The sequence below is a fragment of the Nasonia vitripennis genome, chromosome 5 (genome assembly GCF_009193385.2).
Source record: "Nasonia vitripennis strain AsymCx chromosome 5, Nvit_psr_1.1, whole genome shotgun sequence".
In the NCBI taxonomy this organism is placed as follows: Eukaryota; Metazoa; Arthropoda; class Insecta; order Hymenoptera; family Pteromalidae; genus Nasonia; species Nasonia vitripennis.
In genome coordinates, this window is record NC_045761.1 from 6,464,315 (window position 1) to 6,487,041 (window position 22,727).

A 22,727-nucleotide genomic window follows, 5' to 3' on the forward strand; every position below is an offset into this window, starting at 1 on the left:
GACGTCAAAAATTGCAAAATCGGGCCGAATGCATTATAGTTACGAAAAGCTCGGTCGGTAATCCAGGAAAGAGAAAATTAGCGCGAATAAGCTGCTGTTATGTGAGTGGTATAATCCTATCTAGTATCTCGTAGAGAAGCGCGATGAGGAGTTTTTTTTCGCTACAGCGCAACGAATTGCATTCCCGGCTGAAGAAGCGTCTTAGGTAAAGCCGCGGCCGGATGTCATCCTTGCGCCGGGACCACCCGATAGTGCTGTTAACTCGTTGGATAGGAGGAATTGAACGATTTCCCAGTGGATTCTAACCTCGAGCCCAGGAGTTTTCCGTTTTCCGACTGTTATTAGGGTTCTATACATGTATATTGTTATTGCAAAAGTGCGCCAATTGCGACGTACTCGTCAAAATGCTCGAGGGTCTTGTTGCCTGGGTGCTGAACAATTATCTGGGCAAGTATGTAGAGAATCTCAACACCGATCAGCTAAGCATCGCACTCTTGTCAGGTACAAAGTCCTCTTTGTGACGTCTTGTAATCAGCTTTGCATGACTTATATTATGTACATCATCAACTTCAATTGATACTTGCTTGAGATGTGAATGACTCAGGTGCCATAATACTTTGCCTTACTTAAGAGGATAACAAATAGGCAATACGTATAGTCTTGGCAACTGAGTGATCTCATGTTTGAGATTAACGCTTGATTTTTTCCTGCTCATCAGCAATGTTTGCACATTGCTTTTAAAGTTGTTTGATATACAACCTTTTAAAAATTTGCATGGGAGCAGAGCGATAAGAATATTGAGCAATAAATCGAATGGAAAATTACAACTAGTATGTTATATCATGATGAATTGGAGTCAGTGAAATTAAAATATATGTACTGTAACATGATTAGACTGTTTCATTGCTTTATGTAATACTGATAGTCATTTATTTTCTTGTAAAAGATAATTAATTTGAATTTTTTAATATTGGAATCATTTTTAATAATTTTTAAGGTTTAAAAACTCTAATGAACCTTTGGCTGCTTATTAATATATATTAACTTATTTGCATTTATAATTATAACTTGTAATTCTTTTATAACACAAGTTCATTGAAAAGTATCAGTTGTTATTGTCTCATATTTTCCAAAATCATTAGTCTAAAAATAAATATGATGTTTAGAAACAATATGAATTATACATATTCCATCTATATGTTTACAGGTGCAGTTGAGCTTGAGAATTTACCTTTAAAACGTGAAGCTTTAAGACACATTGGTTTACCTGTTGAAATAAAAGCTGGTTTTATTGGTAAAGTTCGGTTACAAGTTCCTGTCACACAAATAAGAACAGCATCATGGGTCATAGCTATAGAACAACTTTACTTAGTCACAGGACCTATAAATTTAGACGAGGTAATTGAGATTTTTCATAAAAACAATAGAAATTAATTCATTTTATATTATATTTGATTTATCTAATTTTTTGTTTCATGAATCGTCCAGTACGACAGCGAAGCGGAGGAACATGCAATAGTTGATTATAAATTGAGCCGCCTAGAATCTTTAGAAGCTAGATGGCGAGCAGAATCAGAACAAGGTCCTGGGTATTATGCTACTAGTTATAGCACATGGGTAAATTATGGTACCTCCCTAGTCACGAATATTATAGAAAATCTACAACTCAACATAAAAGATGTACATTTACGTTATGAAGATGCTGTTACCTTAGATGATGGTTTGTACTATATCAATGCTCTGCGAATTTGAATATCTTTGATTTGAAGGTTGATCATTCATATGGAAATGTGTTTACAGGAACTGGAATAGCTTTAGGTGTCACAATAGGTGGCTTAACAGCTCAGAGTTGTGATGCTAGTTGGATTCCTGGTTCAACATCATGGAATTTATCAGATGCGTCTTTTAAATTAATGGAATTAGATGGTCTCTCTGTGTATTGGAATGAAACGAAAAAAGAAGACATGTTCCACGATTTGGATCTTGGAGATTTAGCTGTAAATATCATTACTTCATCCTTATTACTTATTTACTCTATTAACGATTGCAACATAAATATTTAATCCATTTCCAGGTCGCTATGAACGAATCAAAAAAGCAAAGCAGGTGCTACATCCTTTCACCAGTCAGTGCCAAAGCTCACGTCAAAAGAGATAGATCAGAGAGACCATTACGCTCAGCAAACAAACCAAGAATGGTAGTTGATCTTTCTTTGGATCAAGTACCTTTATCTCTTACAAATGTATGTTCTACTCTTCTACGTTTATTCTATTATTAAAATATGTATTGCTTATATACTAACCGATTCATTTACTATTTTAGATACAGTATGAACAAATAGTTCAGTGTATTAAGGGTCTTGACGAGATCGATAGACAGCGGAGACAAAGACGGTGTCGACCAAATGCATCAATTCACGAAACACCAAAGGAGTGGTGGAGATACGCAGCCCGATGCTACATCGGTAGGAAAACTCTTGCTCCGAAAAAAACGTGGGAAGATATTCTACAACTTGGCAGAAATAATGTCGCGTACGTCGAAGCTTGTGCAAAGCTGCTGTCGAATCCCACTGCGAGTTTGCCACCCGATATTAAAAAGTTAAAGGATCAAATGGAAATTGATCTTAGTTTCGATGAGCTGAGAGTTTTACGGGAAATGGGTACGTAAAGAACTTTACGTATTATCATGCTCTCAGTAGCAAATCACATTCTTACTATTTAGCTTTTATTTTAGCAATGATGAAAGTGCGACCTCCGAAGCCGGCACAAGCAGTTTCGAACGCTTCTACGCCTCCTCAGGCTCAAGGCATGTTGGTCCAGTGGTTTCCGCAATGGTGGGGTTGGCACTCTACCAAGACAGCCAACAGCAACAACAATGAAAACTCACCGACGTCCCAAAATTCATCAACTTTTGACGGTGAATTACTCGACGTTCTGGCCGATACCATTGATGACGATACTCTTTTAAGGCGTGATACCGTCTTCGGTCTTTTTAATTTTGCGCTTTCAAAGGGCGCAATTTCGTTGTGTACTGTAACGAAAGCTCAAGCAGGTTGGTATAAGCCGAAGGATATAGTTGGTATTCAAAGCATTTAAATAAGACTAGAAAATTGACAATTTTTGTCTTAACAGATAAAGCCGCAGAAACCAAAACGGTGATGGAGCTTCAGTTTGAACGAGTTCATCTAAGCTACGAATCTCGGCCTCGATCTGGCTCGCATAAGTTCTCGATTAGTCTAGGTGCTCTCTACCTGCATGATCACTTTACGGACAATTCGACTTTCCCCATCCTCATCCAACCTCAGACAATCGGATCGACAGGCTCCTCGTCCCGCCTGCGCAGCTCCTCTGACAAACTCAGTACTCAACCACCCCAGTCGCTCTTCGAGCTGGTCTACGAAAAGCGACCACTGCATTTGAGTGTCGATCACTCTCTACACGTCAACTCACGCTCACTTGACGTCGTGTACAACCCGTTGGCGATTCGTTGGCTCGTCGACTTCATATGTGAGCCCCACAGGAGCGACGGTTCGAACAATCAAAGATTACAAGCTATGAAACGACGGACACGCCGGCAGCTCATGAAAAATTGGGAGCAGATTCTTGAAGGAGACTCGACTTACAGATCCTCCTGGGATCTACAGCTCAATATCTCAGCGCCGCAGATCCTACTTGTGGAAAAGTTCACCGATACTAATGCAGCGGTCGTAGTCGTAGATTTCGGTAGACTGCATCTGACGAACAACATAGAGATGAGTGCCGTTGCAGTGACAGCTAGAAATCTTATGTCACCCACCAGTGATATTGAAAAGACTGAGCAAGAGAAAGAGGACGAAGATAACGAGGAGGACGAGAGATTTGAAACTCCTTGTTCTACACCGCCTGGAAGTCAGGAGAACGGATCAGTACAGGATTTGCAGCAGGGTCTGTCGGAAACTGCTTTGCATAAAAAGCTTTACGATCATTATACGGTTGATCTGTCAGATCTGCAAGTACTCGTGGGTAAAGTTAAGGATAACTGGAAACACGCGAGAACGAGAGGCATGTCTAGTCTTCACGTGCTTGAAAGGTTCTTAACTCATTTGTTTATTTATTTCTACGTAAATTAAAAACTTTGTGATTATACATAATATACCATCGTATTTTCTATAGATTCAATATATCGTTACAAATTGAAAGAAGAGTCGTCACAACGACCGACCCGCACTTTCCTTCGGTCACGGTATCTGGAAATTTACCGAGACTCGTGGTTCACGTCAATGAACAAAAAGTGGAATCCATTAGGTCGATGTACCACTTATTGTGGAGTCTGTCGAGCAATTCGCCAATCTCCGCAAAAGTCAATGGAGTATATCCACACGAGGAACCTGAAAGTCCTAAGAAGGAGGAAAGTATCGATAGGACATTGAATCACGCAATGATGATCCAGTTTATCATTGATCAGATGACATTCGAACTGCAGTCGAGAGGCAGGAGTGTCGCAGAGTTACAGGTAAAAACAATTTTTTTAGTGATAGAAGCTTGATTAAATTTTTTATTATTTTATTTGGCCTGAGAAGAAAAATATAATATTTTTTATCTAGGTCTCCGGAGTACGAGCAGCGCTAAGCAAGCGCCCAGCAGACTTGAGCGCTTCACTGTCTGTTCACGGCCTTTTGTTAGTCGATGCTCTTCAAGAGTTTGGCCCGGACTTCGAACTTCTCGTAGCTAGCCACAAGCATGTTGGCATGGACAGCGTTTCCGGCAGTCTCCGAGATTCAGAACCCACTTCACCTACTTCGCCGGTTTCTCCGGGTTCTCCAGATCCAACTTTACCTCGAAGACTTACTTCTCCCGTCGCTCTGACGCATGCTTTGTCTACTCTGGCACACCACGACTCTAAAAGTCCTTTTGCCCCGAGAAACACATCATCCGTAGCACTGGAGAATCTCGATTCAGAGGCGCTAATTGTCGTCGAGGTCATGTTTGTCGACGAGCCTATGGAAAGCCTGAGAGTGGCCAATATACAATTTAATAACTTAGATATTATAGCGAACCAAGAGACGATTGTTGAACTCATGGGATTCGCAAGAAGATTGTTTCCGCCAAAGAAGAGCAAGTCAAGGAGGATGGAGCGTTATGAGTCGTTAACTAGTTTGACTTCTGAAGGCAAAGCTACGAGAACAGAGATTACTTTCGATTTCCATAGATTAAACGTTTTGTTATTAAGAGCTGTGATGCAGGATAGTCATCTGGTAAGTTGATTTTTTTAATTTTGGAGTATTGTTTGTCTATATTAACTGTCTTCTAACACCCGACATGTATAAATGTTCAGGTGGGCCAGAAAATTGCGACCGCAACGATGTCAGACGCTCGCATTCAAGCCACGCTTGCTGCAGACAACTCAATCTCAGGCTCTCTTGGTGGTCTACAGATTCTTGATCAAACTCTTATTGGAAAGACACATCAACGAATAATAAGCGTTGGTCGTGATCCTCTTGCAGAGCCCTCGAGCGGTTCTCACCATCAGCAACACCCAACCCCACTTGAACAGTTTGCGAGTATAAGCGGCGAGCCACCCACCGGTGACCAATCCGAAGCCTTCCGTTTTCTAGTGACCCGTAGTTGTCGACAGAATCTCGAAGCCGATGCCTCAGAAACACTTGTTGAAATCAGTGTGCGCATCGGCAGTGTTTGGTACACCCACGCGCCTCATTTGATTTCCGAACTAAGATCCTGCGCCGACGAGTTCAAACAGTATCTTAGTAATTTGGCCAGGCAGATCGGTGCCGCTGCAACAGATATGGCTATAGGCTTAGTAAACGCGGAAGACTGGACGATACCACAAAGAAAGAGGCTACCAAGCTTCTCAATGGATGGGATTGAGTCATCGACGAATTTAATGCTAAAGCTTGATCTGGTACTAGACAGTCCAGTTCTGGTGATTCCGAGATCATCACAGAGTGCACAAGTCTTTGTTGCACATTTAGGAACGATGTCCTTGCAGCATGAACCCCCAGTTTCTGGGTCAACTAAGCAGAAGATCAATCTAGAGGTTAGAGATATGAATTTACACTCTTTGGACGTGTCGGCTAAGATTAATCAGGTACGTACATTTTCTTTAATAAATGAATATCTTCATTCTAAGTTTAGAGAAATAAGTTTCATGTAACTATGTGCTGGCAGATAGGCCAAGGAAATCTACCTCTGAGAGCTGAGGACATGTACTCGTGCAAAGAGACCGGGAAACCCATTCTACACGACACATTAATGAGGGTTACTTTAGAACGAGATATCGGAAGTCGATGCCAAAGTCCTGGATTTCCACTAGAAATAGAGACTGCTCGAGGAACCGTAGAGGTTCGCGGAATTGTCGTTACCCCGTTAAAAGTATCCTTATCTCGAGCTCAGTACGAGCAGCTTCTAGATACCGTGCACAGATTGTTTTCTGTACCAACCGCCATGGCTGAGCCAGTCGTGCCCAAACAGCAATCAACGTCAAAGACTCCTACTTACAGCACTAGCATTAGGTAAATAAACTTATTTTGGAAGGATAATTTTTCTATATCATCAATTCGAATGCTTTACAGTGCGACAGATAAAACATCTTATTCGGAGAAATTTGACCTGCCCATCAAAGTGCTCTTTGAATTGCCAGCGCTTAGCATTGAGTTAAAGCAAGAGGGTAGACTTGAGCAACCTCTTGTTGAATTGTCGATGCGCGATCTGTGCGCTAAATACGAAAAATTGCAACGCAATGAGTCTACTACTCAAGTCGCACTTCGTTCCTTACTCATGGAAGATTTGTTGTGTCCCGTGGGCTCGCGTCATCGATACATGATGCAGTCGACAGCACCTTCAAGGGCTAGACTGTTAGCAGGTTTGTGAAAAAGCTTTATGAGAAAAAAATCTATTTAATATTTGAAATACTGAAATCTGACAAAACAATATTTAAAACTTATCAGGTGTCTCGCGTTCTTGCCCGGATCTCATCTACAATCATCTCCTCCGCGGTTCCTCAGCAGTTCATGGCAGCCTCCCTGATCGGCTTGAGACCGACACCCTCTACGGTGCTGTACCGCCACATTGGCGACATAAACCATCCTCTCTAGTAGAAACACCCAACACTCCTCCGCCATCTCCAGGTGCTGTCACCGCCGAAGAAAACCTCGTGCTTATAAGTATCACAATGCGCGAGCCAGATCGCGACAGCCCAGTTCGCGTACAGCGAAAAACCGTTAGCGTTGACTTCAACTGTCTCGACCTGATAGTCAGTGTCGAGTCTTGGATGGTGGTCTTGGACTTTTTGGGTATTGGTTCACCCAGTCCCGAGCTGGTACCATCGGCCAATGCTCCTCCTTCTCAAACTGTTGATGAAGTTGACTATAACAAAGGACCGTCAGAACTGCCCGTGCACTCCGAGGCTGAAATCGAGATTAATTCGTTAACATTGGTACTAACCCAACCAGAGCGTGAGATCGCTAGGGCCAATGTGTCCAACGCCAACATGCATATTGTCAAGGTTGACGGTACGACAAACGTTTCAGGCTCGCTTGGCTCTATGTCACTGCTCGATCTTACACCTCATGGAAGATTCTATAGGGAAAGGTTTCTGACGTCTGGTAGAAAAGCTTTGAACTTTCAGTACTCGAGCTATGCGAACTCGGAAAAGCGGCCTTACGACGCCCAGCTCAAGCTGCAGATGTCGGCCGTTCACTACGTGCACACACAGAGATTCGTCGCTGAGCTGCAAGCTTTCTTTGCGCACTTTGCTCAGCTGCGAACTGTTATGGCGAATTTAAGAGCTGGTGGTAGTGCCGTTATCAATGTGAACAAGAGGAGCACGAGACTTTCATTAGAGCTGCATGCCGGAGCGCCTGTTATTTTGCTACCCGTAAGTTCAAGGTCGGAGGAAATGATATTACTGGACCTGGGTGAACTATCGGCTCACAATAGTTTTGTCTTTTCGAGCGTGAAAACAGAGTGCATGTTAGACATTATGAACCTCGAGCTTGTTAACATGGACGTCTACGCTGCGAAAAGGGTCAGCGCTAGTGGTAACAACGTTGCCAACGGCGACTGTTTGTCCATTGGTGGATTCATTGTCAAGAAGACCGGCCCTTCTCTGCTCACTGAAAAGTGTCATCTGAAGCTGAGAGTTGAGAGGAATTTGGACACATATCTTAGCAGAGAGATACCAGATCTCAGTGTTCACGGAACCTTGTCGACGATGGACTGCGCTCTTGATCCATCACAGTACATGCTTATCCGAGGACTACTGTCTTACAATATCGGAGAAAACCTGGATGATCTGCGCGCTTTCATGCAGGAGACGGTCGAGTACTCCATGCCAAAAACGGACTTTGACGGCAAAGCCTGGACGTCATCGTATATCAGTCTTGAATTGGTCAACGTCACGCTGAAGCTCCATCCACATCACGGAATCGCAGCTCTGGCTTGCGTTAACTTCATCAAGTCCCGGTTGATCTTGGATTCGCTGAGCGATGGATCGCAAGACATCGATTTGGTCTCGCGTGAAATTCTAGTTACGGACACACGCTTTCAAGATGAACCAGTGAATAGACGTTCCAACGTTTTCACCAGCATTTTGCAACCGTTGCGCGAAAGCTCCGCCTCGGAGGATAGAGTTCAAGCGGAAGTACACCATCGCAAGCGAAAGAACTGTGCTGCTACGACGATCTTATTGCACAGCATGAGGCTGACAGCAATTTTGGATTGGTGGGAGGCAGTGAGAGACTTTCTTGTATTGAATTCGCCTGAGCCCGATCCGGTGCACGTTGGGCTGGTGCCGGTAGTTGCTTCGCAGGAGAATGAGAACAGCAGTAGTGGTGGTAATAACGCAGTATTACCGTTCGAATTGAAATTAAATATTACCGACTCGGAATTGGTGCTAGTGGAAGATACGTCGTTGTGGGATACAAATGCCGTGATTCTTAAAAGTACGGCTGTGGTAGCGTATAGGTCCAATCCACAAAACGGAGAAAAGCCGATGAGTTGTAACCTGTCGCATTGCGAACTCTTCTCTTGCATCTTGGGATTAGGTGAGATATTGTTAATTTAACATAGTTTTTAACTTTTGGAATATTGTAATAAAATAATTCTGTCATTTAACAGAGGAGGAAACTGCGCTATCCATCATTGATCCAGTAGGTGCTAGCCTGGAACTGACTAAGGAACGGTGCTTGGAAGTTCACCTCCAGCCTCTGAGCGTACGTCTCAGTTACCACGACGTAAACATGTTCTCACGGATGCTGAGTTCTTTACCGAAACAAACACTGCTTGCGAGACAGAAGCTATCGGTTGCTGGCAGACCGCCGGCTAATGCCAAGAGTCACGTTGTAAAGTTGTCGGCTCTTGGATTCGCCGAAGTTGACTGCGAGACTGCGCTCAATAAATGCAATGGACATCTGGATGACGCAGCGCTGTGGTTGACGCAGAATGCGGTGCCAAATACGGATAGATCAACCAGCAATGACGAATTCCCGCTAAAGGTAAACAGTTGTTTTAAAAAGTAAAATGTAATATGATGGAAAATTTTACAAATATTTGTAACTTTGCAGGTCGTGGTACTCGAAACAGCCTGCTTGAAGATCTGCATAATCGACGATTGTAGGGACGCAGATGTGCCTCTTTTAGAAATGACACTCTTCGATCTTTCGCTTAAACAAGAGTATTGTGGACCTGGCGATGTATCAGGAACTTTCGGAGTCGACTACTACAACCGTGTACTAAGTGGCTGGGAACCGTTCGTTGAACAGTGGCGTGCCTCCATGCAATGGGAGCAAACCTTATCCAGCTCGTTAAGCTCGAAACGTTTAAGGATACGTATCGACTCACAAGATTCGGTAAATGTGAATGTTTCATCTACCCTTGTCGAACTGATTACCACAGTCAAAGAAAACTGGACGCAGGATTACTATCTGCTCACTGATTCTAGTAAAGGTAAAATTCATAGATATATCGATTGGTTTTTAATAAGGGACACTAAATAACATAACATGTGATATATTGCAGGAAATAATAAAAACTACAGAAGACGATCACCTTTCGTTCCCTTTGCCTTGAAGAACGAAACAGGTTCAAAGATCTGGTTTAAAACTTTGATAGCCACTGCTGAGGATGACAAGATTGTAGATAGAGAGTTTCTACGGAAGAATGCACTGAAGCGGGATGAAACTTGGCTTGAAGTTGGCGTTGGTGACACTATACCATTCACATTCGAGAACAGGGGAAAACTCAGGCACCACTCAACTCACATAGCTAGAAGGCATCAGGTTGCAGTAGTCGTTGAAGGCTGGAAGGTCGTAGATCCGGTCACCGTGGATCGAGTGGGCATTTATTTCCGACATGCTCATGTCGATACCAAAGTTTCTGAAGTGATATCAACCAAAGCTAGAATTGTATTCAACGTTGAGTTAGAAGGCTCCGCGAGAAAATTAGTGACTGTGAGATCAGCTCTGCAGGTTGTGAACAAATTGAGCTATAATGTTGATTTAAAACTGGAAAAATCATTGAGCTATTATGGCTGTAAGTATATTAGAAACTCTTAAGTAAATTAATAATCAGAAAGAGATTTAAATGTTTTTAATTTGATATTTAACACATATAGATTCCCCAACGTATTCTTCTACGCTTGGTAGCAGAACATTACAAGTTCCTGCCCAATCTCGTATTTCGATTCCATTGACTCACACTGATGTTCAGATGTATCTAAAACCAGTACATCCCGTCGGCCCGTACCAGCACTGCATGGAACCCATCGATTGGACATCAGTAAAGAAACTTTCAGAAGTCGTAGAAATACAGACCACTTGTCGTACCGCGAACCAACAAAATCTTTTTAGAATGTGTGTAGCGATAAGAAGGGATAACTACCCGCCAGATACGTCGCAGACCTTACCTGGACACACAATATCAATCCTTGCTCCAATGACTCTGACTAATCTATTACCGCATGAAATGTTTTACTCTGCTGGTGTGGAGAACGGTAGGATTCTTCCGGGCGAGTCAGCTGATCTTCACAGCACGAATGTCAATGACCAGTTAGAGATTACAGTACAGCTTGATGGATACCCTGGCGCTGGAACGGTTAGTTCGCAAATCTAAAAATGAAAGATAATCTAGTAAAATACTCAAGATTTCTAAATATAAATTTTCTTTTCATTTTAGCTTATTCTACCTCAAAACAGTGGTTCCTTTACCGGCAGAATGCGTCTCTCTGACTCTTCCGGTCGCATTCTTTTTGTTCATGCGACCGTCATTGTTGAGAAAGGTTCAGCTGTTCGTATAAATATAACAGCACCGTACTGGATTATCAACAAAACCGGGCTACCTTTGGTCTTTAAGCAGGAGGGCGCAAACAATGAATTTGCTGGACAGTTCGAAGAGCACGAAAAAGCTCGCATGGTTGCCCCCTTACTGTTCTCCTTCAACGATGAAGAGATGAGCGGCACTTTGGCAGTCAGGGTAGGAACTGGGGTTCATCCTAATGGTGTTCCTCAGTGGTGCCAGAACTTTCACTTGCAGCCTGGTGTGCAGGTATGAATAAGGAAGTTTGTGCCATTAGAATTTGAATTTTAAAATGTAGAATATTGATCTAAAATATTGAGATTAGGTGCATCGGTTAAGAGTAACTTTACGTGACGGTCGACCGGATATTGTTTATTTGATTGGTATCGCAACAAGAGCTGCCAGAGGAAGATACCGTGCAACCACGGTTGTGACCTTGTCACCGAGATATCAACTGCACAACAAATCGTCATGCACATTAGAGCTTGCACAAAAATGTTTTACTACCACTGTTGTAAGGAGATTTAATTCACAACTTTCACAATATATTAAATCTGAGTTATTTACAATTCTTTACGTCTTTTTTAAAGACTCATCCAGATGCTCAAGCAACTTACATTACGGCAATGCCAGACTGCCACATGCCATTCCATTGGCCGCGTCTTGATAAGGACCAATTACTTTGTGTTCGTATCGTTAATGTTCCCAACTGCACGTGGTCAGGAGGAATAATGTTACACGGAAATCACTCTCTTACAATAAATGTTAGAGACACTGCAGGACAAATGTATTTCTTGCGTGTAGACGTCGTTCTTCAAGAGAGTACGTACTTCATAGTTTTCACAGATGCCGATACAATGCCACCACCTATTAGAGTTGACAATTTCTCTGAAGTTCCTTTGACCATCAATCAGGTTAATTTTTCACCAATATAATTTGCAGTATTTCACTATTTTCTAATCTTTTTTACAATGGTACATAATATTCTTCAGACTACTGTACCGGACAGTCTACAGTGGACCGTACGTCCACATTGCTCAGTTCCTTATGCTCTGGATGAACCAACGTTACCAGCTGGTTTGGTAGTAACAGCACCTGGAGGCGTGACAGCATCTTATGATTTAAATATTCTTGGAGAGTGCAGAGGACTTACATACGAAAACTTTATTTATATCGCATTTACAGGTATATAATATATAATACATCTCACCTGCAATATCAAGTACCCACTATTCATCTATACTTATCTTATAAAATTTAATTTTAAGGGACTTTTAAAACTGATGGTGATCATGGAAATGGCGAAAATAGTTTAGATCCTTTGGACGTTGAAACCCAACGACTAGTTCTAGAAGCTGGGCCTGGTGGCTGGGTTGCGCTTCGTAGAAAACAGTACGGTGCACGATCACAGCTCTGGAGAATGACTGGAGAAGGCCAATTGCAACATGAAGGTTTGTTTATCAGAGTCAAATGTTCAAGTGATCAAAAAAGGGGAAAACCAATAAAGTTCCCTTCATCTAGGCTCCAGTCCCCCGAGAGACAAGCACAGTCGAACACCGGACACGGTTTTGGTCCTTGACATAGCCGGGACTGCTCCACAACCATTCACATACTGTCCTCTAGCCCTGAGAAGGCCTGACCCCAGAAGAAGGTCAACTCAAACGTGGCGCTTTACCGACGACGGTCGGTTGTGCTGCGCGCACGCGAACATGTGTGTACAGTCCAAGGACGGCTTCATGGGACTGCAAGAAGGTTTGATCCTGCTTGATATTCTGTACTAATGCGGCGACGAGCATTTTTGAAGCATGAAACTTTTTGTTTATTTTTATTTTTATTTTTTTTTTTTTTGTAAGACTTGTGTTTACTGTAAATTTTGCTGATTCGTAAATTAATTTCTTTGATCACGTCTAGGATGAATGCGATAGTAAATTAAGTTGTTTGCCATGCAATGTAACGGTAGTCACTGATTTACTCGTGCATCCATCCTAGCTTCATATTCAAGTAATAATTTGACCACGAGTGAATGTTTGCTTTAATTTGCATCATATTATGTCATTATTTCATTTCATTATTTTTCCGGATTTCTTCTAGGCCAATCATTTTCTCACTTCAATCTTTTATACTTAGTACTGACGTTTGGTTTTACGTTCCCATTTATGTTTTTTAAATAAATTCTCTATTATACATGTGTACTTGTATCGCATCCGTATGATCCTTGTCCCCCTGTCTCGATTGTACATGAAAACTGTTGTCGCCGATTCCATGAATAGAAGTTCGACGCAAAATACTATCTAAAACAAATGTCCGATGTTACAGGCGGCAGAGTCGCCCGTTGGCAAATGTGTACGTATAATATTTACGGAACTCGCGGCGCACTTGCGCCACTACATGTACATATATACATTTTTATTATTCTAATCGTTAAAAAAAGAGAGAAAACTAATACGTCTAAGCGTCACGTACTAATTTTTTTTTTGTATTTGCTTTTGTACCTATTTTTACACGTTCTCGGCTATCTTTGCACTCTTTTATTTGTCCGCACGAGATCTTTTGGAATATTTACCAGGATATATGTATGTACGCTGTAGAAATTTTTCTTGTACTTGTGTTTTAGATTAGTATTTGCATCTTTATGAATAGTATGTAGTGCGTTCATTAGGAACTTCATACAACAAAATCCAGATGACAGTTTGAATTCAAAACGTAGAAATCCACATGAGCAGTTTTTGTCATCTGGGTAAAATTCCAAAATCTCAATGCACCAAACATTAAACTTCACTTTACATTCCCGCTTTTTAACGTGAGGACTCTAATAATCGTTACAATTCACTGATTTATAGGGAGCGAGGCAGTCTTGGGACCCCAAACTCATTGCAACCCACCACCAATTGAACAGCGTGTTGGCAGACAGCGACTGAGACCTGGTTCCGGCTACCTTTCCGTAAGAGTAACTACTGATGGACCAACTAGGGTCTTACAAGTTCTTGACATCAAAGAGAGGGTAAGAAAAACAATAGATATCTGACTAGATCCAGAACTGATCTACTTGCTACAATATTTTAGTTTTATTTATTACATTATATCACTATCTTTTCAATTTATAGAAGAAGACCTTTGCCTTATTGGAAGAACGTGACTGGTCTAATATCTCGGTGGCCCAACGTCCAACGCAGATCCAAGCAGAGGTGCCTAACCTTGATGCCCGGGAGCTACACCTAAGTGTTGACCTACCTGCGGGTCTCGGTTTATCCTTAGTGTCGCGACGACCTGCGGAAGAGCTGATATTCTCAAGATTCGCTGGCATAACTTTAGACTTTGTAGATACACCTTCGAGCAAAAGTCTCGATCTCAGTGTTCATGACGTGCAAATAGACAATCAACTGTTTGAGGCCCAGTGCACTTCTGTACTTTATATTTCCAGGTAAGAAATGAAACGGTTTCAAATAATAGTCATATATAATAATTAGCATAAGATAGTAAAGATTATCGTTAAAAAAAACATTTTTTTCTACTTTTTTAGAAATTCCCGAAGTGAAGGCGACTCACGGCCAGCTATTCACGTTGCTGCAGAAAAACTTCCCTCAAAGAATCAGAACGCTGAAATCTACAAACACCTCATAGTTAGCGTAAAACCAGTCTGCGTACATCTCGAAGAACGATTAATCCTGAAACTTGCTGCCTTCGTTGGCGCAGGTTTTCTCGATCAGGAAGCACCGGTTGACGAGAACGACTTCAACGCCCAGCGATTTATTTCTAACGTATCGGCAGCCCATGCCAAGCGATACTATTTCGCTGCTCTCAAACTTGTGCCTAGTCAAGTCGAATTGAGTGTGCTTACCACAACAAAACTGCCGCCGCATCTGCTAGCGATCAAAAGGAAGCTTGGATTAACTTTGATTAAGTTCGAAGATGCGACGATTGAATTGGAGCCGTTTATAAGAAAGCATCCGTTTGAGAGCAGTCAGTTCTTAATTCATTCGATCATCAAACATTACAAAGATGTAAGTACCTAAATCCAGTTTTGAAACCTTGTTTTTATAACTTTTTGCGTTCATTTATTAATCGTGACCGATTTAGGAACTGAAATGGCAAGCGGCTATTATTTTGGGCTCCGTAGACTTTTTGGGAAGTCCACTAGGCTTCGTAAACGATGTGTCTGAAGGAGTATCTAGTTTCATCTACGAAGGTAACGTGAAAACGCTTGTGAAGAACGTAACGCATGGCTTCTCGAGCTCTGCAGCCAAATTGACGGAATCTCTATCTGATGGATTTGGCCGAGTTATTATGGATGAGAGACATGAAGAGACAAGGCAGAAGATCCGAGCTAACACAGCAGGAAGTAAGGACCACTTGGTGGCCGGGTTTAAGGGACTTGGATTCGGTATACTCGGTGGTATGACTAGCATTTTCAAGCAGACTTACGATGGTGCTGCAAATGAAGGATTTCCGGTAAGATCGATTTACGATATTCGTGATTCTATACACTTTTAACCAATGTTGGAGAATTCTAATTTTATGTTTTTTTAAAGGGATTTTTTGCTGGACTTGGTAAAGGTGTTGTAGGCACAATAACCAAGCCTGCTGTGGGAATTCTGGATTTCGCCACTGAAAGTGCGACTGCATTACGAGAAAGTAGCAGAAGGTAAATAAAATATATCAGATCATAGTATTTGCTTAAATATTATTCTTAAGTAATACAATAAGAACTAATAAAATCTCTACAATTTTCTACAGTGCTCACAGACAAATACCAAAGCGTGACAGGTTACCACGAGTTGCTAGTGGACCAGCAGGTTTATTGCCACCGTACAATTATCAGCAGACCGAGGGACAGGAATTGCTTTACAGCATCAATAATCGCGACTACTCCGAGCTGTTTGTGGCTTACGAGTGTCTGCGTAGCGGAACCGACAACCTCAAGGTACTCGTCTCGAACGAGCGCGTTATAGTCATATCCGGAGGTAGCAAGGGTATCGTTACGGAGGTGAGCTTGGCTGATCTGTTGTACTGTCAGCCGACTCATCGTCTAGAGAGCAATGGCACCACACTGCACTACATCGAGCTGACCTCCAGGGCGGACTCCGTGGGAACCATAAATTTCGATGGACCAGAGATTCTCAGGAGACCTAAAGTGCGCTGTGACAGTGAGGATATTGCCAAATGGGTATGTACAATTTATTAAAAATTTTTTTTTTTTTTGATTGGTGTGCAAGTCCTAATGGTATTATTTGTAGGTTTCCCGACAAATCAACTATGCTAAGGGGATGCACGAAGAACGACGTCTGACGCTCATGTCCTCTGACAACATGCTCGATGACATTCAGATTTACAAATAAATAGAAAGAAGATACTTGTATTCTAACTCAATTTTTTTATATACTTCATAAAAGCAATTATTTATGTTAATCTACAAAAATGTTCAAATATTGCTCACCTAGTGAAAAAATTGTTGACACTTTAGTTACCTATAAGTTTAAAGATTAAGTATAATTCACTACAAGACTGACGCTATAAACAAGCAATAAGTGTCACAAAAAATCAATTTTTTCAGTGCCATTTTTGTTATTTATATATATGATATGTATATGTATTTTTTTGACACATTTTAGTAATGGTTAAAGAAATCGAATGATGAATGTATATATTGTACAGTTCAGTACAGCGATTGTTGAGAGAGTTAAAGATGTGAGAGTTTTAATTTATGTTTAACTTTAATCAAAGTACCTTGACGCTCGTCGTTATACACCAAAAACACCAAAGTTGTTGAAATTCTCGATGTTCAAATACACAGTATTCCTTTCTTTTCGCACATTCGCTGTACAATTTGAATTGTAAATACGAGGTGTGTAAATTTATATTTTAGAGAGAAACCTGCATTGTGAATAAGATTATAAGATATCAATATATTTGTTCTACTATACACGAAGGATGCTTTTAATAATAAAATGTTCATGCATGACGTTCCAGTTTTCGAATATTACATTCAACCTTATTCTCAGAGAGACTGACATTTGTTTATTTGTTAATACTTATAATTTTGAAAATCTCAAAATAAGCGGGAAATGGAAAAGCGCGTGCGCCAAAGCAGACGAAGAAAATTTACACGCCGCAAGCTGTGCGCTTGTGCGGGGAACAAATGCAAAGACAAGACGTCAAAGAGACTGGCGGCCGATCGAACGACACATTCTCTTCTTGACAGCTGTATTGACGTTGAATTATTTATCAGTCGGAAGCCGCAGTAAGAACCACTTTATGCGTGCATTAACTATAAATTGACTGCTGGTTATTGTGGCACTAGCGAAGTCGAGAGGGGCAGTTCTAGATTGTTAGAGAAACATTTGACCTAACCTATAAAAAATGGACGATACCTTTTTGCAGGACGAAGGGCCAACTTTTGACAGAGCTACTTTGGAACTTAAAAACGAGAACAGCGATGTTCTCGAGTCTGAAAGTACAGCTTCATACATTTCAATTTGGTTTTTTTTATCGAACTTTTCGTCATTTCTAACGAGTTGTTATTTAAACAGATGTAAAAGACAGCAACAAAGACCCTCTCAATGGCACTACAAGGGGAGCCCCTGGTATCAGTGTTCCTGGAATTCCATATACTCGAATTGACTGTCACACTTTTTTCTCAGACAGAAATGAGGTGGTAGAAAGGGCTCTTGCCGATTGTCAAAGGGATCTTCTTAGCAGTACTGAGGAAGAAGAGCTTGTTGGCACATGGCTATTGACTGAGTACGTTTTGTTATTGTTGCTTAATTTCTGACACTTGCTTTGCTGAAAAATAGATTTTTGCAAAAGACTGTTACATAGTAAATTATGCATGACTTGTTGATGCATGATATACACTAAAGTTAGAAGCTTCATCCAATATTAGTATGTATAACTGCAATAATTGCTATATTTTGAATCATAATAATCTTTAAGATTTTACATATTGTGAATTCAGTTGACAGCTTATAGAAAAGAAAATCTAAATGAGATGTTACTTCCAAAGCAAAGGAGTATACTATACTTTTGACACTACCTAATATAAAAAGCAGATTAATCGAAATTCATTACCTAAATTGCTTGTATTCAATACCAGTATTTTTTTTTTTAATTAATTATAATGATTATTAAATATTTTATTTTTTAGAATAAGTATATGGGATACTGAAAAAGAGAGGCTCATACTATTAACAAAAAACTCGCTCTACACAGTCAAATATGATCTTATATCATTGAAGATTTTAGAATACAATAGAGTATCTCTGTCAGATATTGACACTCTTATTGCAGGAGAACTTATTTATCCACCAATTTCTCTTCTACCGTAAGTGCTTATATATTAAGGCTCTTTTTGTGTGGTTTTTGTCTATAAAACTAACATCATATACTAATAATTATATATCATGTTTTGTATGGATGTGATAATCCTCAGACGCTTAAATGGGTTGGCCGAAGGTGTTTCTTCTCTCATTCACAGTGCTGTTCGCCAGGAATGGTCCTCATTTACTTCACTCTCGAGTACTTCTCAGTTCGAGCCTAGGTACCCCTACATGTTGCCAGTTATTTTATCAGTGTGGTTGTTTATTAGATGATTCTTCTCACATTTGCTTCTTTGCTAAATGCATTTCAGTTGGCTTATTTTTCAGTTTTGTTATATTTTGAGTTTGCAGCACCAATCATTAAAAAAAAAACTATTACAAAAATAGTTATTTCATTTTTTCAATTCTAGCTTCTATTTTATGGTTTTTGGTTCGTAGGAGTGTTTTTGTTTCGTTTGTCTTTTTGTCCAGTATTAATTAGTGATCAGCCAAATAAGTTGTTAATGAAAAAAAATATTTAAAAAATACTGAATCTTCACATAGGAGTCGAAATATGTTTGGTATAAGACTGATGTGGAATAAAGGTCAACCCTTGTCTATGGATAAAAAATGGAATCCATTTGCAAGAAACATTCCATGGTTAACATTCACAAGCCATCCTCTATTTTGGCATAAAGGTAAAGCTTTTGTTAAGAAAAAAAAGCATGTCAATGCACAGAAAAACTGTTAGAAATCATTTTTAAGCAATAGATTTCAATAGTTTGTAAAATTACAATACATATTTAAAATTATTAAATAATTTAATTTCAGGATCAGACTCTGATAAAACTAAATACGACGTCCATGCTCTTCATGCAGCACTAAAAGATCTCTTAGAATCGCCTTGTCAAAAGATAGAGAATCCTATAATAATAGAAAACTACGTCGGCATAGGTTCTCTCGTCCACAATCGAACCGGTCTAGGTTTCTTCAAAATTCGCGGGAAAGTCAGTTTTTAAATCTCACCCGCCAAATTTACATATCTATAGATTGTACCAAAAGGCTTAGTCATTTTCCTGTCTCTGTATTTTTTAAAAATTTTTGTCAATCTGTCAAAAATCCCATATTTTAGCATATCTCTAGATAAGTAAGTCAGAGGACAAAATGTCTACTTTAGAACGTAAGCAACTAAAAAAACTTTTATTGGCCTATGCTTTCTATCACCTGCTAAAGGTTGGTGCTGCTGTACTACTTTATCTTGTCTGGGTCTATGTAAAAGATTATGTCGGTATCTTTTCTTAGCTAACCATCTAGATAACTGTCACGACTAGCTATCCATTTGTACATTATATTGGAATTGGAATGTTAGAAGCAACAGGTGTCTTACAGGTTTATCACTGCTGTGATAGTGTGAATGGCCTTGTTAATGCAATTTTTAAAAATATTATAGAGATAATTTAAATAATATAAACAAATTTAGAATGACCTGTGTAATTTATTAATTATTTTGACATTTAATATCCCATTTAATAATTATTTTCATGAATTAACCTATAAGTTATGTTTTTGTTTATTGTTAATTTTTTAAACCTCACATATAGTTGAAGATGATCTGAACTAATAAAAATGGTGAATCATAAATTAATAGACTGTCATCTCTGTAATTAATGGACTGAATGGGGTCAATCAAATTCAATAATTGATTCTTCCTTGCAGAAAAATAGCAACCATTATGCGCAGTGAGGATGTTTTAATTCTAGCAGTAAGATGAACATAGTTTTGCTAAAGCGGCAATCAGTATTTATCATTGGATTTTTAATAGGCTTTGTAACAGTTTTTTTAACAAAATATGCTGGTCACGTTTTTGAATCTCCAGCATTTCATAAAGATACCTCGAAGGCAACATGGACTCTAGTGGAAACATGGGCAAAGCACTCAGAAAACTATGAAGATTGGCGTAACAACCAAAATGTTAGAATCTCAAAAGTGGACCAAGATACCTTGGCTTATGGACCATCATTTACTCAAATCTTCAGTAAGAAAGCTGTTATTCTTGTTATTACATAGACTATTGTTGTAAGTAGATTGCATTATTAAATAAATTTATTTTTGCTAGCATCAGAAAAGAAGAAAGTCATTCTAGAAGCAGAATGGCTAAAGAACCGAGTACCTGTTACCTGTGTTGTGTTTGTTGAAAAACTTAAACTAGCCATTGCTACCAAGGATACATGGGGAAAACATTGCAATAACCTGCTATTTTTTTCTCATCATCTTAGTGATAACTATATACCTGTGATCAATTTAGGATTCAAATACACCTCTTCTTGGCAATTACTTTGCGAAGTGATGAATTATATTTGGAAAAAACAAAATGAAATATCGTTACAGTGGCTCATTTTTATCAGAGATGATACCATTGTTATTCCAGAAAACTTACGCTACATTTTAGCTCCACTAGATTACAAGGAGCCTCATTATTTGGGACATTCTGTTGTTCTTTGGGGTCAGCCTTATAATGTGGCTCAGGCTGGATTTGTACTTAGTTATGAAGTTCTACGAAGACTTATGAAGCTGTTTGATACTTCAGAAAAATGTGCTGCTGGAGGCAAATACTGGAAAAAGGAAGATTACTACTTAGGTGTGCATTTGTTATTTTTTGTTAGCAATGATTCTGCTAGTTTTACAGTGACAGTTAAATGACATTTTATGAATGAACTTCACAAATTTTTAGGAAAACATCTTGCATTACTTGGCATTCATCCAATGGACACAAGAGATTCAGAACAACGAGGAACCTTTCATGCATCATCACTTAATTCATTACTTTGGGGTATTGCTAAGCTTGAAAACTATCATACGCGGGCGCTTTATCCAGTAGGACCTGAATGCTGTTCGAATAGAACCATCACCTTTAATATTGGGGATCCAGATAAAATGCGCACAATGACTTATATGCTTTATCAATTGCGTCTTTTCGAAAGTGGAGTTTACGGAAATAGACCAGCACCGACGCCAATTCCAGAAGTTGAAGTAAACGCAATTTTCGTTTCCCGTAGCAAAAAAAAAAATTTATTCATCAACTGATATACTAATCTGAATTATCCTAAAATTCTAGGTATGGAGATCGGCGTTACAAGAAGAATTCAATATGACTGATGTAGGCGAAATATCGAGCGATAAGTACTTCCAGATTTGGAGAACAAAATACTCAGAACCGGAACAGTTCATAGCTAGGACTTTCCAAAAGAAGCCGGAAGCCGAGCAATCTAACAGGGAAATTCGCGACTCAAGAATCAAAGCGCTGAACAAACTGTCCGCCAACTAACTATAGTTCAATTACGAATCAATAAGTATTCTTACTCGAGGCAATAGACTATTTTTGTACGCAGAACTTAATAAATTATTATTTATCACAAATTGCCAGAGAGATTGTCAATCTGTTTTCAGCTATTTCGCTCAGAAGCAAAAATGATAATCCTAGCGATGTGCGGTTGTTTACGTTTCTAACACGTGGGTGCAAATCTTATCGCGCGTTTTTCCCCATCGGCCTCATAGCTCGCATTCTTCGTTTTTTTTCTCACGTCTAGTTTCATGTAAACACTGATGTCTGCGAGTTATTAAAATCGCAAGCTGATAACAGCGTGGAGAATAATAATGTCCGACGTATGGCGGCTATCGTTTCCAATTAGCAGCGCGTAAATTTATCTTATCGAGCTTCCAGGCGCCCCGAATCTGGAGCAGATTTAATTATTCGTAATTCACACCGTGCCAAGGTCTCCGCGTTACTCACTTGCTTCCCTTTCTCAGCACAACGATTCGCTAAATCGCGAGAACGAATTTAACTTGGGAAAAACAAGAGAGATTTTGTAGTAATGGGAACGTTGTTCGTTGACCATAGTTTATTTATGTTGGCTCAGATCGTTTGAATGGAACACGTCGAGCGACAGTCGATCGAAGACGTTTGGTCCATTTGCAACTATGGAGCTCACGCTTAGATTAATTCACAGATATTTGTACAATAGTTTGCGTTAGTTTTCAGAGTTGTTTCATTTTCATTGTATTAGTGAATTAGAAGCAAGAAAATCATTGGACGTTGTTAGACGTTTAACATTAAAAAATTACATCAACATCCACTTACTTGCTATCA

At 39.9% G+C, this 22,727-nt stretch overlaps 2 protein-coding genes across 7 annotated transcripts; both read left to right on the plus strand.

Annotated features, from left to right (window-relative positions):
- The first annotated feature begins 58 nt into the window (after positions 1-58).
- Positions 59-17,248, plus strand: LOC100123056 (vacuolar protein sorting-associated protein 13D). 2 transcript variants are annotated; one of them, XM_031931794.2, is made up of 32 exons: positions 59-501; positions 1,208-1,398; positions 1,489-1,720; positions 1,801-1,997; positions 2,075-2,242; positions 2,323-2,659; positions 2,734-3,051; positions 3,132-4,068; positions 4,152-4,491; positions 4,583-5,233; positions 5,314-6,084; positions 6,165-6,508; positions 6,569-6,858; positions 6,944-9,040; positions 9,114-9,490; positions 9,560-9,941; positions 10,014-10,526; positions 10,609-11,087; positions 11,169-11,537; positions 11,614-11,802; positions 11,879-12,202; positions 12,281-12,473; positions 12,557-12,739; positions 12,810-13,040; positions 13,605-13,631; positions 14,129-14,289; positions 14,393-14,709; positions 14,809-15,289; positions 15,366-15,737; positions 15,818-15,930; positions 16,023-16,452; positions 16,523-17,247. In XM_031931794.2, exons 1-32 carry the CDS (start codon positions 405-407, stop codon positions 16,622-16,624), a joined length of 12,213 nt encoding a protein of 4,070 aa, XP_031787654.1. In that variant the 5' UTR covers positions 59-404; the 3' UTR covers positions 16,625-17,247. The 2 variants fall into 2 exon arrangements, with proteins under 2 accessions (XP_031787654.1, XP_016844832.1); XM_016989343.3 differs by lacking the exon at positions 13,605-13,631 and having other exon boundaries at positions 94-501; positions 16,523-17,248.
- A 145-nt stretch (positions 17,249-17,393) lies between these two features.
- On the plus strand, positions 17,394-21,997 carry LOC103317994 (tumor protein p63-regulated gene 1-like protein). Of its 5 annotated transcripts, XM_032600723.1 has the most exons (11): positions 17,394-17,526; positions 17,667-17,739; positions 17,816-18,026; positions 18,430-18,606; positions 18,715-18,822; positions 19,145-19,278; positions 19,412-20,209; positions 20,297-20,615; positions 20,697-21,218; positions 21,312-21,610; positions 21,696-21,997. In XM_032600723.1, exons 8-11 carry the CDS (start codon positions 20,348-20,350, stop codon positions 21,903-21,905), a joined length of 1,299 nt encoding a protein of 432 aa, XP_032456614.1. In that variant the 5' UTR covers positions 17,394-17,526; positions 17,667-17,739; positions 17,816-18,026; positions 18,430-18,606; positions 18,715-18,822; positions 19,145-19,278; positions 19,412-20,209; positions 20,297-20,347; the 3' UTR covers positions 21,906-21,997. The 5 variants fall into 5 exon arrangements, with proteins under 5 accessions (XP_032456614.1, XP_032456615.1, XP_032456617.1 ...); XM_032600724.1 differs by lacking the exon at positions 18,715-18,822; XM_032600726.1 differs by lacking the exons at positions 18,715-18,822; positions 19,145-19,278; positions 19,412-20,209.
- Positions 21,998-22,727: the final 730 nt, after the last annotated feature.

Excerpts from the sequence above, each read along its gene's own strand:
- LOC100123056 (XM_031931794.2), top strand. The coding sequence starts at position 405 with ATGCTCGAGGGTCTTGTTGCCTGGGTGCTGAACAATTATCTGGGCAAG. Across the intron at positions 3,052-3,131 it reads TGTAACGAAAGCTCAAGCAG|ATAAAGCCGCAGAAACCAAA; the intron begins GTTGGTATAAGC and ends TTGTCTTAACAG. Across the intron at positions 6,859-6,943 it reads AAGGGCTAGACTGTTAGCAG|GTGTCTCGCGTTCTTGCCCG; the intron begins GTTTGTGAAAAA and ends AAAACTTATCAG.
- LOC103317994 (XM_032600723.1), top strand. The coding sequence starts at position 20,348 with ATGAACATAGTTTTGCTAAAGCGGCAATCAGTATTTATCATTGGATTT. Across the intron at positions 20,616-20,696 it reads ATCATTTACTCAAATCTTCA|CATCAGAAAAGAAGAAAGTC; the intron begins GTAAGAAAGCTG and ends TATTTTTGCTAG. Across the intron at positions 21,219-21,311 it reads AAAGGAAGATTACTACTTAG|GAAAACATCTTGCATTACTT; the intron begins GTGTGCATTTGT and ends ACAAATTTTTAG.